At 44.8% G+C, this 14,954-nt stretch overlaps 1 protein-coding gene across 4 annotated transcripts in view; it reads right to left on the bottom strand.

Moving 5' to 3' along the window:
• Positions 1-14,954, bottom strand: part of COLQ (collagen like tail subunit of asymmetric acetylcholinesterase) — a 74,733-nt gene that overhangs the window by 41,573 nt on the left and 18,206 nt on the right. For all 4 annotated transcript variants that reach the window (XM_084860438.1, XM_084860436.1, XM_084860435.1 and 1 more), the window contains exons 2-3: positions 12,991-13,133; positions 9,247-9,348 (exon numbers count right to left, since the gene is read on the bottom strand). In XM_084860438.1, coding sequence (XP_084716564.1) covers positions 9,247-9,348; positions 12,991-13,133 — 245 coding nt within the window. The remainder of the gene's footprint in view (positions 1-9,246; positions 9,349-12,990; positions 13,134-14,954) is intronic.

The following is a 14,954-nucleotide window of genomic DNA, read 5'->3' as shown; positions in this document are numbered from 1 at the left end:
GGAGGGAGTGTACTTTGGCAAATGGGAACTCTCGGGCTGTAGCTATGCCAGCAGTCTCCAATCAGAGAGCGTGGTGGAGGAGGAGCTGTTTCTTTGGGAATGGGCTGGTGTATGGTTAGATCTTGTGTGTGCAGTCATTGCAGTTCCTTCTTAGATTCCTTTGTTCTCCATTGTTATCATGCTTTCCTAGATTTTAAAAAGCAAACACCTAGCTTGCCATAGGATCGTTTCTTCGCTCCTTGCATGAGCAGTCCCTTTGGGACTGTTTGTTTTTTTGGCACCCATTGCAGCTTTCTTCCTCCGAGTTGTTCATTCAGTGTATTCATTCCACTCTGTCTTTTCAAGATTTTTTTCAAACAAACTTGTTGCTTGTTTTTCTTTGCTTGTTGCTATGCTCCCTCTCTCCCCCCCCCCGGCCCTTCCATTGGTCATTGGTCATAGAGTTGGTCGCTTAAGGACTCTGGGAAAGGCTGTGTTTGTTTTTTAAGTTCGACCCTCACTGCTTGCATGTTCTTCCGTTCCCCCCCTTTAATTAATATTCAACCACTTAGTTGTTTCTTCTTTGTAAATTCTTAAATAAAGGCATATTATAGCAGCCTAGACATTTAGTATTTGGCTCCCATCCCCACCCCCTTCTGAAGTGAATCGTCTGTTTCTTTTCTGTTTCGATCCTCCCAAAAGATAAAATAAAGAAGGGTTTTTTTTTCCTATTCTTTGCTTGCTCTTGGCTCTTATCTTATCGCCTCTGCCATCCTCCTGTATTTCTTGAACTTTACCTGCCTTCCCTAAAAGAAAATTAAATATAAAACAATAAATTAAAAAAAAAAAACTTTTATTTGCTTAGGTAGTTCTGCTTTCCTTTTGCTCTTCTGTGTGTGTGCGCGCGTGTGTGCGCGCTGCTGTCTTGGTGAGCTTGACTCAGTTTGTATCTGCCTTTCTGGCCACAGGCTGCTCTTCCCTAGAGAATATACCCTGGTGTTGTCTGGTTTGCGGCCCCAGGCCACACTTCCCTGTACAATATGCCCTAGTGGGCAAGACATTGCACTTTGGTCCATTCATTCCTCTGTCTGTCTGTCTGTCTGTCTTTTGAAGATCCTTCATTTAGAAAACCAATGTAACTATTCCCAAGGTCCATGGCCCCTTCCCTACAAAAGCACTCATTGGCATGTAGTACCTGTAGAACTACCACAGGTCCTGCCTGGCAGAGTTGCTGTGTCTTCCTGCCTCTATCAGAAGACCATTGAGAGCCTGAGGTCATCGGAGATCACCAGCTGCATAAACTGGATAATTAAGTGCACTTGCTACACTCTCAGTTCCTTCAGTTCCCTAAAATCAGGTTTTTAATTAAAACCTGTTTGAAATTTAGCGGGAGTGATGTGGCCAACCCCCCCCATATTAAAATATAACATGCATACAAAATACTCATTTAGTGTGTGCTAGAAATAAACACAAGCAGATTTTTTAAAAACCCTTCCAGCCTTCCTGCCAGGTAATGTGTGTATTTGGCCATAGAGAGGCTGAGCCAGTGATTCTTCTGAATAAGCGTTGTTTCTTTGCACTTCAAAGAAACCTGCAGCAGAGATTAGGAATAGTAACCTCCGCTTCAACACACTATCCCTTCTGAGTTTGGTCTCAGTTTCTGGGAACATTAAATTTCACCTGCACCTAGCACACAAGCCAGTGGGCCAAACTGCTTGGACTTTGCTGGGTGCAAAGCCCTCAAGGGGGGCTGGGAGTGGGCCAAGGTTTCATGCATGTCTGTGGAAACAGGGAGAAGTTATAGCTCTTTGCTTTGGGAGTTTTTGTGCAAGAAAGCAAAAATTTTGTAGGGATGTACGAAAATTCTGCCACGGATCTCGGGGAGGCCAAATGCCAGCGCATTCGGCCCCCTGAAATCGGTGGCGGAATGGCCTGCCCCCCCGCCCCCCAGGGACGAGACTTACCTTGGGTGGATTTTCCTGGCGGCGGCAGCTGCGGCGGCGGTTTGGTGGCAGCAGTGGCTGGTCTTCCGACCGGCTGCCGCCACCGCCATTTCGAGTTTAAAAACAAAAAACAAAAACGTGATAGGCTACGTAAAGATTTACGTAGCCTATCACGGCTAGGTTTAAAAAAAAAACACTTGATAGGCTACGTAAATCTTTACGTAGCCTATCATGTCTGACTTAAAAAAAAAAAAAGACATGCGCACGCAAATGGCGGTGGCCACAGCCGCCGCCATTTGCGTTCCTTATTTTGGCACGTCTTAGCCTATGTAAATGTTTACGTAGACTAAGACGTGCCAAAATAAGGAACGCAAATGGTACGTGCGTTTTTGGGGTTTTTTAAGTCAGTCGTGATAGGCTACATAAACATTTACGTAGCCTATCACAGCTGATTGCAGGGATGCAAATGGCGGCGGCTATGGCTGCCGCCATTTGCGTCCCTCCTAGCCAGCGGCCGGATGTCCGGCTGCTGGCGGAGCTGGCTGGCGGCTCCGCAGAATCCCTGCAGAGCACAGCCAGCCGGCCGGCCAGGATTCCGGGGGGGGGGAGGAACGCAGCGCCTCCCCCCCCGGCGAGGATTCCGGGGGGAGGGACGGAATGCCTCCCCCCAACCATAAACATAATCCGCGAAAGGTAAGTGCCTTTCGTACATCCCTAAAATTTTGCACCTAGCATAAAAGCCAGTGGGCCAAACTGCCTGAGATTTGGCAGATGGCCTCCCCTTGGGGGGGTGGGGCGGAGAGGTCCCCAAATTTCATGTCTGTATCATAAAAACTGAAAAACTATGACTGTTCCCATGCAAGTCAATGGGAAAATGCCCAAAATGGGTGATCTGGATATCTGAATCTCGCTTCAGATTTGGATCTGAGTTGAAGCAGATGGGGTCCGAATTGGTCCAAGGTGGACAGGGGTTACTATGGAGGATCTGAAGTGGCATCCAACGTGGAGCAGGGGGTTCCATGCACAGCCCTAATTTTAAGTTGTAAAAACACTTCAGGCTCAGTAGGCCATTAGGAAGGAGGTGAATGATGGAGGGACCGAAAGATGGACAAGGTGAAAAACGGGAGAGAGAGAACTGGATAGCAACCAAAGTTTGTAAGAAAAATAGTTCAATATTAAGAAAGTAGGTGAAACTCTGGAAAGAGAAAGTGGAAACAGAGTAACAAGTGATTCCACCTTCACACAGTCTGAAATGGCATAGCCCCACTGGTTTTATGCTGTAGTTTTAGTATGGTCGTTTTAGCTCTGTGAAATGTATTGTTTTGGCTCCTGACACGACTGAACGACTGAACAACAACAACAACTATTGATTATTGATGTGATTTTTAATCTCATGGCCTTTACTTTGACATGATCTGTTCTGTTTTATAGTCGTTTTGTTTGCTGTTTTAGTGGTTTCCTGTTTTATTGAACTTGTGATTTTTCATTGGATTTTGTCTTGTACATCTTCCACACAACTGTTATTATTGGGCAAGCGCCACATAGAATAAATAACCAGATTAATGTGGTTTATCCGAGTGTGTAAATTAACACTAAATTAATGACTAAAAACAATTTACTAAGGGCGCAATCCTATGCATGTTTAGACAGAGGAAAGGCCTACAACTCCCAGCATGCCCCAGCCAGCGATGCTGGCTGGGGCATGCTGGGAGTTGTAGGCCTTTCCTCTGTCTAAACATGCATGGGATTGCGTCCTCAGGGATCCTTTCCAATAAAAGTCTTTTATGTAGATTAGTGTGCCATGAGCTACACTGGGGTGGGTGGGTGGGGGGATGGTTTCCTGGTAAGAGAACCCTTCTCGGGAAGGGGAAGATGAGCATTTTCTTGACATGTTTTTATGTTATGCTGAAAGGATCCAGATGGAAGCAATGTAAGACATCTAACCACTAATGCAGTGTTCTTCACTGCAAGTCCTGAGGGCTACTGGCAGCTCCCAATCACTTCAAGTGCTGTCCTACACACACACACACACACACACACACCAGCACCCCCCCCCCCTTTGCAGCTCACTCTCAGCTCACTCTCAGCAGGGACTCTCTAGCTTTGCCTTGTTGTTTGCTTCAGCGGTGGGCCGGCTGCTGTGGTCTGAGGTACCACTGGAGCTTTTGGGGCTGTCAAGCTGTAAGGTGAGGGAGGGAGAGAGGGAGGGAGAGGAGAACGCAGGAGCAACCAGCCATTAGCTTTGGGGGGAGGGGGCCCAATAGGCAAAGAGCAACATGGCTGGCAAGCAGCAGTGGTGAACTGCACGGGCGTTGGAGGCAGAGAGAGAACTGAGTGCATGGGAGGGGGAGGGGGGAGAGAGAGAGAGAGAGAGCATGGACTTGCACTGGAGATTTTTCAGCACTGAGTAGAGCAGAACACTTTCTGAGTGACGTAAAAAAGATCCCTCCCAATCCAAGGACCAAGTAAGCCTATCAGAATTTGTCTGCCTCCTGACTCGGTGGCTGACTGCTGAGGCCTTGCTTGGACAACATGGAGCGCGATAGACAGGAGAGTCCAGAAAAGGCCTCCAACCGAGTCTGCTGCACAACATCCACTGCGTAACGAGAGGAGAGGCCCCACACAGCCCAAGAAAAAGGCCCCCAAGTGGCCTTGTTGGTGGTGCCTGGAGCGAAAATGGCCCCTGCTCGAAAAATACTGAAGATCACTGCACTAATGAGTGATTTGTTTCTTTATCAGCGGTAACCCAAAGGTTACAATATGGTGCATTTGTAAAGCATATTTAAATGAGATACTATACTGTACAGTAGAGCTGTGCATAGACTCCCCGCTCCACTTTGGATTGATTCGGCCCTCTCCGCTTTGACTTGGATCCGGATCCAAAGCGAGATTCGGATATCTGGATCACTCGTTTGGGGCTTTTCCCCATTGGTTTGCATGGGAAAACACAAACAGCCAGTTTTTATGTTACATATGTTCAGTTTTTATGATACATATGTGAAATAACTTTTCACTGTTTCCACAGAAGTGCTTGAAATCTGGGCCCCTCTCAGCCCCCCTGGAGGACATCCCACCTGCCAAATCTCAGATAGTTTGGCCCACTAGTTTTTGTGCAAGGTGCAGGTAAAATGTGCTGTTCACAGAAACTCAAATTAAAGTTCATAAAGAGATAATTAAGTTAGGTGTTGAAGCAGTGAGGCAGTCACTATCCCTAAACTCTGCTGTAGGTTTCTTGGAAGTGCAAATAGGACTACTTTCCTATTGACAGTCAATAAACTCAGGGTCTCTTTGGCTGAATTGCCTGGGAAAATACTGGCTGGTAGGCAGGAAGCAAACAAAGACAGCAACCCTGCCAGGTGGGCACATTGACTTGAACGAAGAGCAAGGACAGTTGTCTGCTGGATAAGGATGGACGAAAGTCCCTTACCTGGTCCCACAGCTGTTTTCGGTGGGGGGGGAGGCGCTCCGTTTCTCCCCCCGAAATTCTTGGTGCGGGGGAGGCGCCCCGCCCCTCCCAGCCGAAATTCAGGCTGGGGGGGGAGGCGCCCCATCCCTCCCTGCCGAAATTCTGGCCGGGGGGTAAGCCCCGTCTCCCCAGCCGCAAAATAAAAAAGTAAATTGTAAAAAAAAAACGTGATAGGCTACGTAACGATTTACGTAGCCTATCACGGCTGACTTTGAAGAAAAAAAAAAGCGCGTATGCAAATGGCAGCGCCCATGGGTGCCGCCATTTGCGTTCCTTATTTGGGCACGAGTAGTCTACGTAAAGATTTACGTAGAATACAGCGAAAATAAGGGCTATTTGCGTTGCCCTTATTTTCGCCGTAGTCTACGTAAATCTTTACGTAGACTACCCGTGCCCAAATAAGGAACGCAAATGGCGGTGCCCATGGGCGCCGCCATTTGCATATGCGTTTTTTTTTCAAAGTCAGCCATGATAGGCTACGTAAAGATTTACGTAGCCTATCATGGCTGACTTTGAAAATCTAGCCGTGATAGGCTACGTAAATCGTTACGTAGCCTATCACGTTTTTTGTTTTTGTTTTTTACTTTACTGAGAAATGGCGGCGGCAGCAGCTGGTCGGAAGACCGGCCGCTGCCCCCGCCGAAATGCCGCCGAGACCCGCCACCAAGAGGGACATTTGACAGAGGTAAGTCCCATCCTGGGGGGGGGGGGCAGAGAATTTACCCACCAATTTCGGGGACCGAATGCGTTGGCATTCGGCCTCCCGGAGATTCATGGAGAAATTCTCTGACATCCCTACTGCTGGACTGACAGAGGCAGGAAGCACACAGCAAACCTTCCAGGAGGGCACAGCAGCACCTCGCCCACCTCTGCCCCTGCCAAGACGCCGAAGATGCCTCATATTGGGCTGGCTTGCTTTGCAAGACACAGTGTAATATTATATTATTTAAATAACAGCTGTTGATGTGTGTAGTCCTTTGCCCACAGTTTTTGGAATGTGGACTGTGCAATCCTTTGACACACACTGTTTGCTTGTCCACACAGCACAAGCACGTGTGCACGCGTGTGCACGCACATGCACACACACACAGACGCAAAAGAAAAGCAAACACTAAACTACAAGTGGGGGGGGAACTAACTATAATCCTAAGAGAAAGAGGTTTTATTTATTTATTTTTTAGGGAAAAGATATCAAAAATGGGAAGGGAAGGAATACAGGAATTGGGAGGGGGAGGTGAGCCAAGAACAAGGAAAATCTTCTGTCTGTCTGTCTGTCTGTCTGTCTGTCTATTTAACAATATATAAAAATCTAGACAGAATCAAAGTAAGGGCAAACGTATGGTTGAGATAGAATTGAAAATGTGTGTGTGTGTGGGGGGGGGAGATAAGGAACTACAGTGAAATGTTCTGGATTTTAAAATGAACAAACAACAAGAATGATTGGTAAACCTATTACAGAAGGGTGGGGTGAGGTGGGGACACTAACATAGCTGTCATAGCACACACTTTCTTCTCGGCTTCGTTCTGCCAAAGGAGAGTGGGACGGGTAAGTCTTCCTCTGCCATGCCTTGCAGAGACTGGCACAGTTGCTCTCAGTGGTTGCAGAAGAGGCAGGAGAGGACTGGAGCCAAGAGAGTCTCACTTCCCTCTCAGCTCCTGTCCCATCCTGCTGCCGCCGCCACCACCACCACCACCATTGCACACAATGGTAGCTCATCCAGGCAGCAGGAGGCTACTCAATTATCAGGAGGCTCACGCACCCCAATGGATCATCTTGTGCCCCCCCCCCGGGGTATGTGCACCTCACTTTGGAGACCACTGCTCTAGCTTGTAGTCCTCTCCTCTCCAGTAACACCACCTCTCTCACAGCAAATGGAGGCTGACTCACAGCAAAGCTCCCTCCCTCCCTCCTCCTCCCCCCTTCCCCCACCCCTCCCAGTGGCCAGATCTCTCTTAATTTGGCACCTCCATCTCCTCTCCCTTCCCCCCCTCCTTCCTCATCTTCTGCCCCTGCCGCTAGCCAGATCTCTCTCAAATTGATACATTTGGCACCTCCGTCTCCTCCACCTCCTCCCACTCCACGTGATCTTTCACAAGTTGATACATTTTGGAGACAGCCTGTCTGGGCTGCTCAGAAGGCATAAGAAGAGCTCTGAATATATGAGGCAGATCGAGGTGCCTTGTAGGTGACCCGCTTCTGTTCGGGGCGCCTTGGTGCTGTTCTGATCCGCTTTGTAGCAAGATGAGGCACCTCCGAATCAGCCCACTTTGCCTCGTTATTTGGGCTTTGGACCTAAGCGGTGCACAGCCCTACTCTAATAAATGAATACTGAAATAACTAAAAGAGGTGTTGTTCTGGCCTGGTACATTGTTGAAGAATTACAGCCAGACTGAGAGGGTGTACAAAAGGGAAGGCTGAAGCTCAATATTAAAGATTTTGCACCTGCAAATTACAACTCCAAGAAGTAGTTTATATAAGGTGCATTTCTTAGGAGCTTTTCGTAAGAGGCTACAGAGATTCCCTGTTCCTTGTCTTCCTCTTTCTTTCCCTTTCTTTCAGACAACAAGCCTTTCTCCCCATCTTGCACACCAAGCATGGACCCTTTAAGATTTCAGCCCCATCACGAATGGGACAGTCACAGGATTTCAGCCTCTCGCAAGCCAATAATGATATAACTAGGACCTGAATTACTTATGGCAATATCTACAAGGCAAAATTAATGGATAAGCCTGCATTCAAATTCTGCGTGGAATAATTAGTCCTAGTTATATCATGATCACACAAACAAGAAGGACATGAAATTAAGTTTTATTAGCATTTTCATGTATATAACATGAGCCTGTTCAGATGACATCCTGCTTAGAGCAGTGGAGCAAAGAGTCTTTCCTAAAATATGTTCCAGCCATTTATAATTCAAAATTCCAAGCTGTGAACCCGAGCTGTACTTCGTGTGACAGTGATATAATCTGCTAACTAATTATTTTAAATAGCCCTGGGGAATGGGGGGAGAAATCAGCCACATTATTTATATTCCTTGTATTGTGGCTTTGATACCCAGCACAATTAATGTCAGCACTCTTCTGTTAAATAAAGAGAATGTAGATGTCAAGAATCATGTCATTGCCATTTTTGTACTGACTCCAAGCCTTCCAGACCCTAGATCAGCGTCCTGTTCTCTGGATCATATTGCTCCAAAGCTTTATCAAACCCCATTTTTATTTCATTAACAATGCTGACCATCAGTAACCAAAGTAATTTCTCCATCAGAAATGCAAAGCACATTTTTTTAGGAGACAGCTACAACATTACTGTTTCATGCTGATGCCAGCACGGTGGCCAGTTTCAACAAAGCTCAAGCCGAGACAAACAGCTCAGGCCCCAGCATCCAGAATTTTGTAATGTATGCACATTGTCTGTAGCTCACATATATGGATTCCAAGATGTATAATATATGGGGCCCTATGGGGCCATCATCTTGTATTAGGCTACATGTGTATTCAGAAATTCATTCCACCAATCTTGATTGTAGTCTTACTGAGGTCAGCCAACAAGTAAGGGTGCAATCCTATGCATGTTTAGACAGAAAAAGTCCTACAATTCCTAACATGCCCCAGCCAGCCATGTTGGCTGGGGCATGCTGGGAGTTATAGGACTTTTTTATACATAGGATTGCGCCCTAAGTTAATCAATTGACTGTCATGTAAGTACTTTCAAGACAAGGAAGTTACCTTCCTAGCAACCATTCCTTTTTCTTGTCACCATGTGTCTCCTTCCCTCTCTCACTCTATGGAAAGAGCACAGACCAGGGAACCCATCCAAATGATCCCATTTGGTTCATTCCAAAAGGAAGTACTAACCTGGGGACCAGGAGGTCCTGGAGGGCACACCATTTCTACACATGGAGATTGCGTTATCTGAAGATTCTGACAAACGTTTCTCAGTTCCAAAGGTAGGAATATCTAAAAAGTTTTTAAAAATGAGATATTACTAATCGATGTAGCTGAAGAGTAGATCTTTGACCAATCACACTGTGCACTGGTAAGCCACTTTTATCCACTCTCTTGCAAAAGATCATCTGGATATTTATTCAGCTGTACTCCCCATCTTCCACACAACACTATTGCAAAAGGAGTTCCAGCATTATATGGAAGATAAGTCTATCAAAGGCAACTAGCTGTGATGGCCATATATCATGGCCATCCAGTTTCGAAGGCTGGATGCCTTCTGTATGCCACTTGCTGTGACATGTGGGGGGGAGGGTGCTGTCGCTGTCATGCCCTGTTTGTGAGGTTCCCACAGGGCCCCTGTGCCTATCCAGTTCAGAATACTGGGCTACATAGGCCTTTGGTCTGATCCAGCAAAGCCCTTTGTATGTTCCTACTGTAGCACATATGGCTCAGCCGAAACAGTATATTCCGTCTATTTTGCTCATAGCTCTATTTGCAAGTAGCAGATGCTTCCAGAAATAGCTTCTTCTAATAATGCAGACTGCCTGATAGTGTAATACAGACTGTGTGAATTCCACTGCAATGATATTCAGTGGATATGCATTCACTGCAAGAAGCCGAGTCTGTTCCCTGCAACGTCAGCGGGAAAAGAGTTATGTCAGACAGCAGATTAACGCAGAATCAAATTAGTTTATCTATCAAACTGCAATTATAGAACATATTGCTAAAGAAAGGAAGAGAGGCCTCGATTACCCATCACCAATTATTGTGTGCAGAACCACCAGTGCCTGGCCATCAAGACAGCATACAAATTGAGGTGCAGAACAATGGACAAGCATGCCCTTTAACCTTTTAGAAGAAGTCACAATTACTTTGTATGCCAGTAGTTGTAGCTCGATACTACACACTAGAAAATCCTCTAGTCTGTCCCCATTTTCATAGGGTCCCTCTTAGGGTGGCCACATATGAATTGCCAGAAAAGAAGAAATGTGTTACCAGAAAAGAGGATACAGATGTGCATAAAATTTTCAAATGCTAATTTATATGTATCGATGCACATTTAGAAAGAATAATTATAATTTAAATAGAAATACAGTCCATCTCAGCACAGTGGGAAAGACCGTGACTAGATGACCTGTGTGCCTGCCTGTTCAGTCTGTTGTCCAGGTACTAACTGTGTATTGGCAACTTCAAGGCCTCAGCTCTCCCTTCCTGTGGTTCTTTACTTTTAACAGAATCACTTAGGACATGTACTGAAAGAAAGGAGAGAAAACAGACTACCGTCACTCTTTTCTCAGTGGGTAAGAGTGCAAATGTATCTTATGAGGTAACTAATTTGCATTAAAATATTTCACATCATGTACCCTTGGCACAAAGTTCTATGATGCTTGTAATTCTCAGTCTCTTCCTGCAGAATTTTAATGGAAATCCATCATGTGGCATTATTTCATTTACTGGAATTCTTCCCAGTTCTGTATGCTCTGAATTTTGATGGGATGGGCATGGTGAATGATGGAGTGGTATAAAAGGAAGAAAGGTAAGTTTATTTTGTTTAACTCTTGGTCATGTTGCTTCACTTGCCATAAAATATCAAGGGCTTTCCCATAAATAACAGAGCGGAGTGAGGCTAAGGAGGTATTAAAACTAACATCAGTTAAGGCTGTGGGAAATACTCCAATAAATGTGGCATCTGTAAGAATCTATTAGGAGCTGGACAGCATCACAGAACATTTTGTCAAGAAACAAGGTCACCGTGAATTGGAGATACATGTTTCAGCACATTTTGGCACATTTAGGTGGAATTCTTCTTTTCTTTGGATCTGTAGTTTTATTTATTATATTCTTGTACTTGGGGCCAAACAACACATTCTGCTAATTGTGTCAGGGTAGCTGACCCTGCTATTTTTCTTTACTGTTGTGTAAGGACATACAGTCCTGATCTGGATTGGGATTGCACACACTTACACGAAAGTAAAGAAAAGTAGCAGCATCAGCTAAACTGATATGACAGTAGAACATGTAGTTTAGCCTTTATAAGCCTATACATGGGTAGGCAATGTAGCACCCTCCAGATGTTTCAGCTACAACTCCCATTGACTCAGCCAGCATAGCCAATGGTCAAGGATGATGGGAATTGTAATCCAAAACATCTGGAGGGCACCTTGTTGTCTGCTTCTGGATGCTACATCATGACATGTATGTTAGGTCAAATTTCTATGGACAGTTTATTGGAATTCATAGAGAGTAGTAAGGATTCAGAAGGAGAAGGGAATCTTCAAAATAATCTTTTACAATAAATTATAGATGATCTAACTATTCAGTTCCACACAGCATGTTTGTTGACTCCAGGCTGACCCTCAAACCTGTGCCTTGTCAGTGCATTTACAGCACAGTCTCAATCATAAGGGATGCTCATTGGGTGAGGATAAGATGAGGTGTCTTCAACACCAATGGAGTAAACTGCAATGCCAGTGGAAACAAATTAGCACTGATGTAGCAATAACCAAGTGCCAGCAGGGCACTCAGAACTTTTACGTGGGCAGAGCACCAACAGCACAAAAGGGGAAAACAGGGCAGAGTGTGGACATGGTGTGGGAAGAGTGGGAGTTAGTTGGAATTCTACAGCCAGTTGTAGTCATCTATCTCCATCACTGGCCTAATGTTACATCTGCAAAAGAGGTGGATTAAGTTAAATCACTCTTCTAACTGAAGTCAATAGACAACAGAGGATAGCTCCTAAACACTTCTCACCCTGAGGATACCAAGAGGTGGAGAGCACTTCTCTCCCCTGAACCTGACTTTTGTATATTTGATGCTAATGCATCAAATATACGAAAGCTAATAAGAACATAAAAACAGCCATGCTGGATCAGACCAAGAGTGCATCTAGTTCAGCATTCTGTTCTGCTTGTGAGAGCTGGTTGGCCACTTTTGTCACTGAACTTTATCTTCTTCGTAAACAAGGGAGACTCTGGACAAATGACACCAGTAGCATACACCAGAGTATAGAGCAATGCCTGGCCAAATAACTAAAATAGCACAAGATCTGTCCTCAGGACTATTAGGAAAGTACTTTCTTTAATGTAAAAGAAATAGTTGGTTGCATTCTTATGAACATATACTCTTTAAGGCGACACTCTGTAAAAAAGAAAAGATGCAGGATGGGGGGTAATAGGGTTGTAGATCAACACATCTGAAGGGCGCCAGGTTGGTGAAGGCTGTCTTAGGCGCAATCTTATGCATGTTATCTTATGCGTGCAACTGTAGGACTTTTTTCTGTCTAAACGTGCATAGGATTGCGCCCCTAGACAGTTAACTGTATAACATAAAAGACATAAACTGTCTTTTATGTTATTGCATTATAAAACTGTTCTAAAATAAAATAGGCATCTTTTGAAAAGATTTTAAATCAATTACCATGGAGTGCTATTACTTGTCTACTCAGAAGTAAGTCTCATTAAGTTCAGTGAGGCATATTGATATAGGATTGCTGCCTTAATTTCTTAGGGCTGAAAACTCCCGTCCTAATCAATTACAGCTCCTGTCACCAGGCCTTTTGTCACTCTTTATGTGGCACAATAGTTTCTTAGAATTCCTAAGGAAGGATAAGCCATCATCATTACAGGAAACAGAAATGCTTGAAGCAATACTTACGGAATTCCATTCCTGCCTGAAGAGTGGTGGAGGAAATAACAGTGGAGGAGGAGGAGGAGGAGGAGGAGGTGGAGGAAGGGCAAGGAGAGAGCACACTTTGTTATTATTAATAATCCGTTTCTTCTGGTCCAGGCAAGGGAGGGCTGTTGGGAATAAATACTTATCTATTAATTATAGGCTCAGAATCTTAATTAAGGTTCTTTGAAAAACATCACATGAGATATAATAAAATTCAGCATGTTTGCAGAAGTACACACACACACACACACACACTTATCCATGATCAGGGCCAGCCCTACCATTAGGCAAAGTGACACGGCTGCCTCAGGCAGCTAATTTGGGATGCTGTGAAAGGGCAGCAAATTATTAGTTGTTTAATTTATTATTGAGGTATTTCTACTGCCAATGAGTGGGATTTTGGCCTCATGTGCCAAAATAACTTGGCTTGCTTTGGGTGGTATACACCTTGGGGGGAGGGGGAGGAAACAGATGAACAACAAACAATTTGCTGTTCCACTTCAGGCAGCAAATGTCTTGGGCCACCCCTGGCCATTATGCCAAGTAAGAAATAAAAGAAATGTGCGGGGGGGGGGGGGAGAGGGCCGGGATAGCCCAAAATATTTTGGTGCCTCAAATGGCACCTAAATGGCATTCACCTTCCTTGCTAGGGCCAACATTTTAAAAAAGTCTTGCTATACCATTCAGACACCAGTTCCTGCACCGCCCACCCCCTTCATGGTGACACCTGAATCAGATCACACTGTTGCATAGCAGGACCGGTCCTATTTCAGGAGCGCGGGGGCTCTTTGCTCTGGGCTTTATGCATTATTATAAGCAAGAAAAACATAAAGTAAGGCAATTCACATTTCAGCAGAAAATATGTAATACATGTTGCTGACACTCCTTGAATACTGAAGCTGAGTTTTCTAATTCCTCACTTACTGACCCAGTTCACTTGATCAAACAACCCCTGGTTTGCTGATCATGGGTCATTTGTGAATTTGCCAGAGCAAGTGAGCATGCTGGTTCCTACCTGTTCACCTACTTCCCCTTTCAATTAACAATCTTCGCACATTTCGTGATGTGCAAAGCCAGAAACTGTGAGTTGCAGTTTAAGGGGTTAAACAACTTAGAGTTAAGCCACAGGTTGTTGGTATATGAGTTTTTACACACGCACGGTATTGAGGAGCATCTTGGGAGCTGTAGTTTGGAATCACATAATGCTCCATGACTAGGCTGACCGTATTTCCTTGAGACAAAAACGGGATATTGGGAAGACAAAAACGGGATGGGGTTATGTAATATTCTGTATTCATGAAAAACCACAATATAACAGAACAACTGCAGCTCCCTTTGTGGTCTCTCAGGCTATACAGACCTAAAAAAACAACCTAAACTCACTGCAAAAGAACATGGAAAAGGGCGCAAATGAATAACACTAATTTATTGCATTTGCATATGCATATGCATATACATATACATTTTATACATATATAAAATACTTATAAAATATCACATGAGCAGTAAACAAATGTGTATGGCATACCACACTGAACGCTCTATTGCAGGACTGCAGTGGCCAGACTGCAAAAAATCATAAACATACACCAAAAAGGAAAAAAAGGAATGAACACCCCGACTGCTATCACAAGCCGGTATATGCTAATGTCCCACTGGAGAGTTCCGCTGTAATAAAAAAAATAGCTAACAGCCTGTTGAACCGAAATATGAGTCTGAAAAGTCCGAATCAAACTGAATGTAGGGCAGAAAAAATCTCTATGGGCGGAATGATGGTAGAAATAACAGTGAGACTCACCCTCCTGGCTCCCACACGCTGAATGGGGCTCAGCAACCGCCTCTTGAATTCCCCACCACTGCAGACAAGCCAGGGGGTGGCGTCTGATCGTCGCTAGCTCAAGAGGCCTGGCTCTGACTGGATAAAGTAAATGGAGCTTCCTCTTTCA

This window comes from Heloderma suspectum, chromosome 5 (genome assembly GCF_057233095.1).
Source record: "Heloderma suspectum isolate Gila_16-S chromosome 5, 16-S_ref, whole genome shotgun sequence".
Taxonomy (NCBI): domain Eukaryota; kingdom Metazoa; phylum Chordata; class Lepidosauria; order Squamata; family Helodermatidae; genus Heloderma; species Heloderma suspectum.
The sequence above is the reverse complement of the archived record's forward strand: the minus strand, read 5'-3'. Positions and strand labels throughout refer to the sequence as shown.